Raw genomic sequence first — 13,739 nt, forward strand, 5'->3', positions numbered from 1 at the left:
CATTAATAATGGTGTACACCACAGAATAAATAAATACTGGTTCATTTTTTTAAATTTATTTTATTATTATTACCTTCTTTTTACTTTCTATGGACATCGGTGATAAAAACGCAAAATTTGTCTTCTGACTAAGGAAAAAAGTTGACTTGTGGAGAAGAGGAAGAAATATAGAAATCCATAACGGGTGAACGGTATGAAGTAAAAGTAATTGGGCAAGATCTACAACTTCATGATCTCCATGAGTGAAATGTTTCCCCACAGGTTTCTATGTTACTATCAAAATCTATTTTCCCTTGCTAAGCAAACTTATCAGCAGGCTTCGCATTTTTGTCACGGTGAATTTATAAAGGTATATAGCCTTGTACAGAGGGAGTTCAAATGTCTGCCGCTCATTGCATAAGTGGCAGTACAGTAGGCCTACGCTGAATGTAAAATATAATGGAGCATATCATGACAACACTGCAAATTAATTTTAATGGTTTGCACAATCGAAATGTTTTGAACAAATATGTTTGCCACACTATTGATTACAATTGAATTTCAAAATTAATAATCTCATAATAAATATACAGCAGAAGTTTTATACATAAATACAAACAATAATTTGTACCTATTTATTTAATAACTACTATTACAATGGCAAAAAATATATATTCTAAGAATATGTTACCATTCCTTACACAAAAATAATCATTTCCAAATTCCGAAATAAACAACTGCAGTGTAGATATTGGTGATGGCATTTGTCTCCTGGTTCACTTCCTCTATGACTGAAGGGGATCACAATGAACGCATCGACATACAAACATACGTAACAATGTGTGCTTCTACATAACATAAGTCAGAAGTCAAAGAGGTCTTGTAGCCTGCTTGTACCTTTGACTGATATCAAACTACTCCATCCAATATAGCTTGTGACAAACATGCGAAGCCTGCTCATCAGCATTGTTGCAGTGCTACTGTTAACAGCATCATATGAAAGGGGATTTAATATTCACTGAAAAATAATTTCAGATCTTTATTACGGACATTACGAATTGCTTGATAATGATTAACATAAAAAGGTTCAAGACTTGGAAATTCGGGTAGTGGTGTGTCTAAACGTGAAACTCGCAAGCCTTGGATTGAATCCTGGGTTGAAACAGATTCATGTGGTTGAGGTTTTTGCGGGGTTATTCCCCAATCATCCTAATACAATGGTTCCCAAAGTTACAAACACAAAAAAAAAAAAATAAGGCCTTCTTTTGCATCCTAGAGACAGTTTTGCATTCTTTGATTGAAGTCTGGTATACGCTGTATGAAAAATGTCTGGTTTCAACATTACATCTGTTGGTATATATTTTAGTGAGTTACTTTACCATACTTTTGTTTATAATTTCAGCGAGTTGAACTGTCTAAAAGTGGATTCAGTATCAATATGTGACTATAGTAATTGTTTTGAATTTATTCCGGAAATACTCAAAAGTTATTGTTCAAAATTGTGCAAACTTAATTACGTGTTCTTGAAAACAAACGCGGTATTTTTTGTATAATACGTACCTAAATTTTCCACGAGTTCTTTAATACCCCGAAATTAATCAAATTTCCTTTTGCCAAGTCGTGTCAATCAGAAATCAAATTTCTTCATAAATCCGTTGTGTTACAGATAGCGCATCATTTTTGTTTTGTATTGAACTATTGCTGTAAGTTCTTGGCGGTAATAGTCTGAAGTATTAGGAATGATTTTCAAGTAATATTTCGTGCCATTGTTCGAGCATATACTTGTATTTTGTTGTTCTTTGGGTTGTACTGGTTTTGAGTAAAATGTTAGTTTTCGAATTTACAGGAATTTGTTTCTCGAATGGACTTAAGTACAGGACAGTAGTGGGGGTCGCGAACAAAAGTCTCGCCCAGAAGTAGGTCGAGCCTTCGAAAAGTTTGGGAACCACTGTCCTAGTAAATCTGGGAAAATTTCGGCATTGGTCCTTCGGCTCATTTTGTTGGCGTTATCTTCATATCTGGAAAACTGGAAACTACTATTTGTCTTATCCATTGCTATCAGATTGACAATAATCTTTATGGTCAGGCACTTAAAAAAGATACTTAACTGCTTTGTGTAAGGCTATGTTACATAGTTCCAGCTTAATTTATTATTATTTTGCTACATCTCCAGTTAACTGAAATGGGTTTAATAGACCACTTCCAGTTTCTAATGTTATGTGCTTAGAAATGAACTTAGAAGTTGAATTTGAATTTTTCTGTAATTAATTTTCGTGCTTCCTTTCTTGGGTATGATAAAGTGACTGAGTACGTGCACACACACACACACACACACACACACACACACACACACACACACAGTGAAGCATGAATATTAGGTTCTCATTTTCCTGAATTAAATATAACCAATGAGTTCCTTATGATGTGTTCTCATACTCTCTACAAAAATGGCACTATTTGATAAGAGTTTATCTTAAAAAAATTCCCTTCTGGCCTTTTTGTCTTTGCTCCTTTAGGGATAATGTGACGTGAGCAATTAATTTCAGTTATTTGATTCATATTTGATATTTGATTGGGTTTTAGAAGTGAAATTTTTACGAGTAACGAGATTATTTTGTTCAGTATGGCCGACCTGTGGCTAGCGATTTCAAGAAAGAATATTACATGACATTTTTTGATAATATCTCTGTAATTAGGTTTATTTCTTAATATAGGTAAATGGGGTGTAGTTCTCGACATTTGTTCTGTTAATAGGTAGAGCATATTGAGCCTGACACTGAGCCTCGTTCTCGATACACATTGGCTAGGTTGGCTAGGAAGACATTTGTGAAGAGGACCAAAGTCTGCAGTTGCTTCTGCCATCTTCACCGTCATACATAGAACTATTCCATTAACTCCAAGCAAAGAGGAATGCCATTAGGAACGATTTTTATGCGAATTAGAGAATGTTTGCAAGTGGTGTACTAACAGACAAGCCACCGCATCTGTGTGACAAAAGGATTCCATCATGTCTGCCATGAGCTTGCATGTGAAATGTGTTGTGAAAAGTGCGACACGTACCATATTATGACGTGTTAACAAACCAGTCTCTCTGGTACAGTTATGCTCTTAATATTCATTGCACACTTTCCCATTATTATTATTATTATTATTATTATTATTATTATTATTATTATTAAGTTCCAGTATGTAATTCAGTTTTAGTGTTGTAGCAGAATTGATATTATTTCATTAAGCTATTAAATCGATGCTTCCTTGAAAACATGTAAATCTGTTTTCACTGTTTACTTGGACACGTAATGCGGAATAGTTTCGTGTTTGTGAACTAGTTTTTAGACAATGAATTTTTAAAAAAATCTGATTACTTATATCTAAATTGTGTGAATTTGTTTTTCATAGAAATTACCCTAAAGATACCAGTGCCAGAAAAGTGCGCGTGTTGGCTATTTTTCTTCGTATGTTTTAATTTGCGCCCTGTTTTCTTGTTCTCTCTCTGTTGAGCACGAACTGCTATAAGAGAATATTGTGAAACATATGCGGTTCAGTTTTTCCTTTCACAGATTTTTTTTTCGGTCATTATTAATGACTATTAATTATCAGAATAAACATTTCTAAAAAAAATGGATGTATTCTTGGATACTATCTTATTCTTGCAATTTCAGAATTTTCATGTTCACAGAAATACAAGTTGAAGTCTAACCATAGGAATTTGGGAGAATTAGTACGTACTATTATAAAGTTGATCATCTTTTAATATGGTTCTTCCATATCATAACATTTTGACATGTTAAAACCCCACACATGAAGCCTCTTGTTTATGGTGAATGAAATTCTTCTTATACATTACGAAATTTTCATTCCATAATACTAAATTTCAAATTTCCGTTATTTTATTTTTATGGTAAATATGAAGGGCACTTGTTTGTATACTAAGTTGCACCATTAGCTGGTTGATGTATGTGATTTCCATGTTCAAATATCATAGAGTCTAAATATAATTTATGCTTCAATTAGTTTCATTTGGGATATGTTGTTGCCTCTGCCGTCATTTACTTTCGTGATTTCATTAATCGTCATCCTTGATGAAATGCAGATCCTCTTCACATCATGCGTTGTGGCAGCTTGGTGTTAATTGTGAAATAAGATTCTTGAATTGATGGTATCAAGTAGCGAAATTTTCGTGAACTCTTTCGGATACAAATTATTTTGTTGATACAGATTGTAATATCATTTTTGAACAATGGATCTTGTGTTCTAATTTCCTTAACATGTATCCAGTTTGTAAACCACCCTCAGATTTCAGCAATTCTAGAAGAGGATGAAGAAGATTGCTTACATTACCTATCAAAACTGGAAGTGGAAGAATTTGAGGATATCAAATCAGGCTACAGGTGAGTTACTTTGTTTCATATTTTACAGTTTACACGTCACAAGTAAGTTACTTCTCAGAATTTGTATTTGTCTAAACATTTAACAAAATTATGCTGCGGATTATTTATAAAACAGGCCCGCAGTAACTGCTTGGCATTTCAGTGATTATGAAATGATAGACACTGTCGATGCTGAGATAGTTTTGATGTAGTCATGGTATGGGCAGTTGCCTGTATGTTTTTGTTAGACTGATCTCTTTAGTTGCTACATATGTATGACATTTTTTGCAATAACAGTCTCTGAACTGCAATTTTTTGTAAATTCTTCTCTGTTTCTAAAAGATTATAATGTTTATATCTATTTTTTTCTTGTTTTCTTTGCCAGTTTATTGCATGGTTTTATTTCACATGATTATGTTGTTTAGTTTATCAAAATAAATTTATGTAAATTTCTCCCATCACTCCCAGCCTACTCTGCAATTCAAACTGAAACTTTCCATTTTAAATTTATTCTCGTGCTACCACCACCACTACACAGTACACAACAAAGAAAGTTTTCAGTTTATTTCCAGCAGTTACGATCCATCTCTGAGAGTGGTCATGCATATATTTTTCGTCCAGGGAATTTTAATAAGAGGATTTTTGTTGAATTGCTATAGGTAGCTGGTTTGACCTGATTTCGGATTACTTGTTGGTTTCCTTTAGTGAATTAGAGGTAATGAATGAGTAATTATCATCTTTACAAGGTTAGGAGTTAGGTTGTTTGTGATAATTTCACTATTTTTTTTTTCTGATTCAATAAAACTACTATGATATTTTGAGAATGTTCAATTTGAGAACTTAGCTTGATGTTAGGCAAGTGACTTATTCAACCTGCTAAAATGCGATCTCCATTCCCTTCCCTGTGAATAAGGCAAATTTCTGTGACCTTTGTGTTAGTTGATTTTACTGTAGGACATCTAAGTATATAGAACATTATTAATACATATATATGGCCATTGTAGCACTGGATCTGGCGACAGGTCGAATATCAGCTGATAAAATGCTGTCGTGGCCAAGCAGAAATGGATTATGAAACCTAGCTTATAGTAAATGTTGAAAGTGTTATCCTTCTGGTGTAATACCCCTTGATATTACGAGAATATATTGTCACTCAACTTGTCTAGCTCATCAACTGAAATTATTCTTTCATGCTCAGTATTATCCTGGACTTCCCGTAAAATGTGCGGATTCATGGGAAACACTTTGTCTTGTGTTGCAGGAATGTTTTTTGTCCAACATTGAACCTGTCATTTCAAATTTCATCACTAGTGTTTGTATAACACTTCCCGAAGAATACACTGCATTAGCATAAATTTCGGTAAACTCTTCGAGCAGAATGATCAGACCTGCTTTTAAAGCGAATTTTACAACAGAAAAATACATTGAAACCCCAATAATGCATGTCCTTTACACCATCGTGCATTATATGCTCTTTTCGTCCGGTCCCTTGACATACCTATATATAACCTTGCAAAATCCAACGTTTAATACTCTCATCTTCCATTTAATACTCTCTTTCATCTGCTGAAAATTCTAAAATATCGTACTTTAAAGGATACTGAGAAAATTTACCTGGACTTCTACATTTACTGTTAGCACCCACATATTCAAGAATTTGTTGGAGTCTTTGTTTGGTGAATACAATAGACTGTACTGCGACCTTTGAGTACTTGCAAGACTTACAGTATTCAGAGCCTGTCTTTCTTGCTGGCAGTTTTAAATCGCATTGTCAATGAAAAACTTGAGCGGTGCATATTGTACAATTGAAGTGAGTCAGTGCCAACATGAATAAAGGTGTGAAACAGAAAGCTTTATCGATATCAGAGAAATTACAAATTCTCCATAAACATGGAAACATGATTAAGAATCAGAAACAGTTGGCGGAATCATTAGGAATCCCTTCTTCATTGCATAGAACAACAATGAAAAATCCTTAAATTTCTTCAACAAATGTTTATGCTGATTTATACCTTTGTGTTAAAATTTTAAAGAATCCAAAAATGATCCACTCTCGATAATACGTGGCCCCGTTTAATACGCTATTTTTATGCAGTTCTTTGAAGAGTGTCTTACCAAGGTTTCACTGTGTGAACAGATTTAATGAAAGAAAGACAGTATTTCAGCATGAAATGGAAGAATTTCAGTTGATGAGCTTAGGCTAGTTAGTGACATATTCTCACAGTATCAAGTTGTATACAAGCAGAAGCACAATATTGTAGATTATGCTGTAAGACATGGTCAGCCAAAAGGATCGTCTGCGCCAAATCACTTGCAAGACGCTACTTGTATAAGCTCATGACCTCGGGTGGTAGGGTTGAAGATGTGGGTAGCGACAGGTGTGTTAACTAGAACAGTGGCGGGTGTACGCTAGACATCATGGGGAAGTTCGTATACTTTCACTTGAAGCAAAATCACAATTCGTTAATTAGTACAAATAAATATATAAACTAACTATAGCCGTTGGATCAGTATGATAACTACTCGTAGTATAAACCATTAAATAGATTCAAAACACTTTGGAAATAAACAATTATTAGAAACTACAAGTCCCATGTAAATTGAAATTAAATACATAATCATCATTAGTCTGATGTAAAAATAAACCAATATTTATGTCTACTGTACGTATAATAAGGAACGAAATTAGCCTTCTTCAGTTTCACACATTTGTTTCAGCAATATTGCATTGAAATCCGAAGTTAAATCACACACTGCCAACCGTAGCTGGTCACGTAGATGTTCGTCCATCATGCGGGTCCTACATTTTGACTTCGTGCTGTTTCGAATTTTGTTTATATTACATATCACCACATCCATGACATGCTGAAAATTCAAAGTTTTCTCACAAAGCGCTTCTTGATGAAGATTGCAATGTACTATGTAGAAATCTGATGCACCTCTTTCATTAAGAAACACTTTTAGTCTGCCAATTAAACCCTTTTTCTCGGCAACAATGGAACGGGCTCCATCAGTAGCTATGGACACTAGCTTCGAATATCAGTACTGTAAATTATGTTTATGTATGCATGAGCAAAAGTCATTGAATATTTCTTCTCCAGTGGTGTTACATTTTAAGGGAATCAGGTCTGATAAATATTCCTCAACATTAAGCTTTTTGTCAACACCGCTCAGCTGTAGGCCTATCTGTTAAATCATTGCTTTCATCACAAGCGAGAGAAAAATGTACAAAGTTATGAATGTAGCATAAATCTGCCTAGATATGTCATTAGATATGATTTCAATTCTTCGTGCAACAGTTTGTCGAGAAAGGAGTAAATTGCGAAAGTGTTGCAATTCTTTGGGGCACAAAATTTCTGCAACTTTAATCATGCATGTTTTTACATACTCCCCTTACTGAAACGATTTGGGACATTTTGCTATCTCCCATGACACAATGTAACTAGTCTTCTTTTTCTGTCATGTCAGATGCAGAAACGTTAATATGCAGAGCATGCTTATTTAACAGGTTACTCAATTCTTTTGTCCGATCTACTCTTGGAATAATGAGGGAATATCCATAATAATAATAACGCTAATATAATAATATTTATAATAATCAATAATACATTTCAACTCCTCATACTGAGAATGCCATGCAACATAGTGACGTTGTACATTCCCTAGAAACATGCTGGAAATTATGTTGGAACATAGAAGACATTTTATATTATCACCATCTTCATAGCAATAACACTCTAGTTCCCACTCTACATTAAATCTCCTTCTTTTGGAGATCGAAGGCTTGGACAGAGACTTTTGTAAACCACCTTATACGTCTGGTACGCCCGCCACTGTCTTGTTTACTGTATCAAGCACACGCTATGACAATCAGGGTGCCTTACAGGGGAGAAGGGCGAATGGAGAGGGTTACATTGCAGGTTGCATAGTGACTACACAGTGATTCGTGAATCACCTTTTGGACATCTCTGCTGTAAGGTATATTTCATAAGCCAATTCTGCGTCCACTATTGTAGTTTCACTGTCTGATGCTCGACCTGTGTCTGGGAGCCAGATCCCATGCTATGGCAGGCATATATAGACGAGAAGGTGAGTCATGGCATGTGAGTTGTGCGAGAAGGTAAAGGATTAGCTATCAGAAACAGGTTTATTTCATGAGTGTTAACATTACACGGATCTACAAACATGGGATTCCATCTCAGTCTAAAACCTATCTTCCCCACTCTATACTCATTGGTGATGCAGCCACAGTACATGGTAAGATCACAGGATAGGGCTTGCCTCCTCTACTATACCTGTGTGTATGTTTTTTATTTTGTGCGTGCACGCGTGTATTTTTCAAAACGCAGCAGTGGCTTGTGATTGATGACATAACTTAGTCATCTGTTAAGGAGGGAACATGTCTAGTACAGTCTGTTGTTGCTTATTGCTAAAAATAATGTAGTAACTTTAATTTGCCGAAATCGAATGGAAATTGGTTTTGTTAAATATTGTGGATCTATGAAAGTAATAATCATATTTTACTTGGGACAAATAATAAACAATAACTACGGGAAAGTTGATGTTTCAAGAATGGAATACGGATTTGATTCTTACCGGGATGGACAAGTGGATACCTTTAGGAAACATTAAGATGTCGGGCGTGCTTCTGAATAGGGGCAGCGGCATTTCCCCTGAGGTTAGAGCCCAGTTTAGGTGTGTGTGTATTAATCGGAAAAATGTCATATAAACATGCGTCCTAGTCTCAATATTTTCTAGCCCCTAATTTTCGATTAATACGCACACACCTAAACTGGGCTCTAACCTTTGAGGAAATGCCACTGCCCCTGTTTGGAAGTGCGCTCAAGATGTCCATACACTTACTGTGGGAGAGATATTTTAATTCTGGTATCACTTGCCATGCATAATGTATTATACATGTTTACAGTTCACTTCTATGTACTTAATTTGTAATTCGTTATAAATATGTCTTGCAATCTACTTGGAGTCTGTCTCATTTTCCGAATTAGTTTAGGTGTTAGTCTTTATGAGATAATAAGTAATATTGAAGAATTCAGTGTGTATAGGCCTAGAGTATTTTGTGACGACATCGAAATACTCTGTACGAAATATCCCTTACAAGTAGTGTTCTGTGTGATACATTACTTAAAATTGAGTTAATTGGCAGGACAAAAAACACGTTCGAGTTGAATCTCCTGATGCTAATGTTCCGGGTAGAGAAAGTGTTTGAAAGTTTGTGAAAAATATGAGAGATTCGGAAACATTATTGAAAAGAAGCAAGTTTTGAAACTGTGGGTTTTAACAAGCACAAAGTAGATGAGATAAGTGAATGTATAAAACACACACCAACAAGATCACTTAAACATCTTGTGCAAGATTTGAGTGTCTAAATCATCAGTATAAAATGGCACAAAATTGCTTAAATTGAAATCATTCGAATAGAGGCAATGGCAGTAGATTAAGCATTTGTTGCTGGATTTTACGATCAGTTGAAGACAATGAGTATGAGTTCCAAAGGAGGTCGTTTTCAACATCAGCTGTAAGTAAGGTAAGGTTTCTTAAATAGAAACATTTGATATCCATAGATAAGTTGCTCAAATAGCTGGCCTCTCGTAGCACCATTTGGTGGCAAATGGCAGTGTAGTCGCGGTCAGTAAATAGTGTGAAAACTGGCTTTCAAACAGACAATATCACTGTGTATTCATTTGTCTTGTTCTGTATTTCAATTCACATTATTACCATTCCGTCTGCAATACTTTTCTTTATTTTAATTACTTTCCAATGTTCAGATATGTTAGCTGTAGTATGTATTTGCTTTGGAACTAAAGTTAATACGAGTAATAATTACACTAGTAACAATTTGGTATAAGAATAATTTTTGAACTACCAATCTTCTATCAATTGAAGTTAGGCCTGTATATTGAAATTCCTTTAGTAATGCATTATAAGAATTGTTATTAATTGAAACACATATACCATATTTATTTTCTTAAATTACTTAAGCCTATATCAAAGGAAACTCTTCTGAATTTGTTTTTATATGCGGCAATTAATATTTTTATATATACAGGTGTCCACATAATTTAAATAAATTACAAATTTTTACGTATTAAACTACATATTACAAAGTAACTTTAAAACATGTTCATCCTTGAAATATCCCTGAAATTACGAAAAATAGATCCTGGTTGTCCATATACTTCATCTATGATGTCATCAATGTGGTTTGTTATATTTAAAATGTATGTAAGAATTAAACCTAGGCAAGGCTTTCAATAGAAAAAATAAACCCAGATAAAATTTTCAGATCTTACACTGTATTGGACATTTGGTTTTAGAGATATTCTATGAAAACTTAAGAAACGGCTATTAAAATTGTGCCAAACCTATACATCAATATCTGCAATAAAGATTAATAATTATATGCCTTACCTGTTTCTCAATTCATTAAAACATATCTTCCATATATCTAACTTCAGATTTCACGTCATTTTATTTCTGAAGTCAATAAAGGTTAGTAAATGTAAGGTCTAAATAGCATTCTCAAGAGTAGAGAGTATGTAGCCTCATAGCGTATTTGGAGAGGAAGGATCGGTGATAGAGGTGCTTAGTGAGAGTAGCCTATCTATTCCTCGAAATATCTCTGGATCTGCTGTCTCAAACTGCTTGTGTGCAGTGGAGACTGCTCTTGCACAAAGAGCACGAGTTGGTCATCACTGATTTAGAGGAATTAGCCTTGAACATGCTATCTACAAACCATTTGTGACTTTTCATTAAAGTTGTAATTTTTTTTGCCAAACATAATTACCAGCCTTCATTAGCTGCTATATTCCTCTGAATATGAGTGAAGTAATATACATCTCGAACAGATCTAGTTATGTTGGTTTTGGGAGTTTATCACGTCTCCTTGCTCTTTGATTCCTTTAAATTTTTCCCATTTGGGCAAAAAATTTATAGAACAGGATGGATTTACACTCTTCTTCTGGTCAAGGAAGAAAAGCATAACCTTTGTATTTCACTCCCCACCATATAAGTTATAGAACGGAAGAAATTAGTTGCACATACTATTTCCAATTTGCAATATAAAACAAATTTGAAGATATGGTACAGCATCAAATTCAACTTTTGGGACAATACTGAATAAATAGGTACATTTCAGTGCATAAACATAAACAATAAATGAAGGGTTCAGAGCCATAGTGGTCCAAGCACCATATATCAAAAACGTAGAAAACAAGGCTTAAAATTAAGTGAATACCATAATTCAATTAAACATATAGCAAGTAATATAAAGTATGCGCATTAAAACTAAATGATATGCGAGTCTTCATTAAACTATGGTATTCACGTAACTTTAATCCTTGCTTTCTCCGTTTTTAATAAATGCCACTTGGCCCACTATGGCTCTGAACCCTTCACATTTAATTTGAATTTACAAATATCTTCGTACCAACATTAAAGCCTTAACGATGTGTAGGCCCCAACTTTTCGAGTAGATAAAATATAAAACAAATTCACTGTAAGAAAATGCTAGGAAATATTTTCGATATGAAAATAGTAGGAATGAATTGTTTTAATAGTTCCTTATACTTATTGTTTCATTTTTTTTTAATGTGCTTAATTATTTGATTTAGCTTACGTTTGTGAACCTTCAGTCCAGTGTAGTATATTTGGACATAGTGACAGCAGTGAGTGTTATTTTAAATTCTCCCCATCATATCATAGATTAATGTTTGCCTTGTGGAAATAAGTTTCATTTCATCACAGGATTTTGCTGCCAGCTAATTATGAATTATTGAGTGTAGCTCACGCTGAGCAGAGAGAGAGAAGTGGGCCTAATTATATTTTACTTTTTTCTTGACCTGACAAAGAGTATAGTTATAGTTAATTACCCTTTATTTGTGCTGGAAGAAGTTCTGGATGGTCTTGGACTGCATGCTTGATATTTTGTTTTACTTGCTTTGCCTCTTCTCTGTCTGGATTATGAGAATGACGTGAAAGTTCATCCTCAGGGACTCAAAGAAGTAGCTCATTGCTGGTCAGAACACTACTTTGTTCGAAGTCGCATCCGCAATAAGATTTTCCCTTCATTTCAGATCTTGTTTTATAATATACAAATCTATTTAATAGCAATTTCAACCCATCCCCTTTCAGGTGTAACTATTGTAGACTCTCTTTGAATCTGTTTTTTGTAAGTGAATAGTTGAATAAAACTCATATTACCTCAAAATATAATGTAATGTAATCATTGCTTAACTATGCCAAAGTATTATTATACTTCCATGAATTCCCATGCAGAAATAATGGTTAATGGAAATATTTATTTTCGGAAAAGTGTAGTTTAGGAATAACTTTATGAAAGTGGTTTCGGAAAGAATGATTTGGAAAAAGTACAATCTGGAAAACAGACGTTGGGAATAATGGTTTCGGGAAAATCATTGGGACTGCCCTGTAAAATCTCGTGAACAAATTTTGGTTGAAATTCGCAGTTAGTATCAGTTAAGGATATTTAAATATTAAGAGTTCATTTGAGTACGTAGACCACTAGCCTTTTCTGACTTCAATTCTAAATGTCACATATTCCCTTTCATGTTTTATCTTTCATACATTAAATGTCAAAACATCTTTGGTGAAATCTGAGTCAATGTGACCATTTGCTTTTACTGACGAACTATTTCTGATATTGTTTCTTCTGAAGTTTTTCTAAATTCCATGTTACCAAGCTGATCGTGTAATTACCATGCAAATCACATAGTGAAAATTTCAGATCATTTGACACAGTTGAACACACACATTTAAATAACAATGGCATTTGGGGGCAGATGCCAATCTTCCTTTAGAGTAATTAGCAGTTTCCTGAAGAAACTGAATGTAATTGTTCCAAAAATTACATTTTTTATGGAATATGGTTTAAAATATATTAAAATATTCAAAACACAAAAGCTGGTGTTTTATGTAACCCTAATAGCATAATTGTACTAACAAGAACATTGCCTGTAATGTTATAAATTTCATGTTGTGCATACAAATGACATCACAGAGGAGAAGTTTTTCCAGACACCACCAGAGTCCTTATAGATGTTTGCCTCTAATATGTTAACCCTCGTGATTGAGTTTATTCTTGCTATTAGGAAAATAGCAGTGATTTTCCATTATTGCAGGATCCCAGAAACCTTGATTGCATTTTCCCATTGACACTGTCACACTGAAAACACTCTGCTTGGTTAAATCACCCAGTAATGCAGGGTAGATGCACATAGAGTAAAAAAAAAAAAAAAAATGAGAGATAAAACATTCCGCAATCTTGTGAACTAGTGAAGTTGAGACATAATTTTATTACTTTTCTTAAGGGAAGGCATAGGTGAAATTACTAAATCTTACAGTTTTCAA

At 34.2% G+C, this 13,739-nt stretch overlaps 1 protein-coding gene across 1 annotated transcript in view; it reads left to right on the plus strand.

Moving 5' to 3' along the window:
- LOC138707580 (protein SET-like) overlaps positions 1 to 13,739 on the plus strand; it is a 36,999-nt gene that overhangs the window by 3,719 nt on the left and 19,541 nt on the right. Inside the window, exon 2 of the mRNA XM_069837182.1 lies at positions 4,258 to 4,370. Coding sequence (XP_069693283.1) covers positions 4,258 to 4,370 — 113 coding nt within the window. The remainder of the gene's footprint in view (positions 1 to 4,257; positions 4,371 to 13,739) is intronic.

The sequence above is a fragment of the Periplaneta americana genome, chromosome 10, assembly GCF_040183065.1.
Source record: "Periplaneta americana isolate PAMFEO1 chromosome 10, P.americana_PAMFEO1_priV1, whole genome shotgun sequence".
Taxonomy (NCBI): domain Eukaryota; kingdom Metazoa; phylum Arthropoda; class Insecta; order Blattodea; family Blattidae; genus Periplaneta; species Periplaneta americana.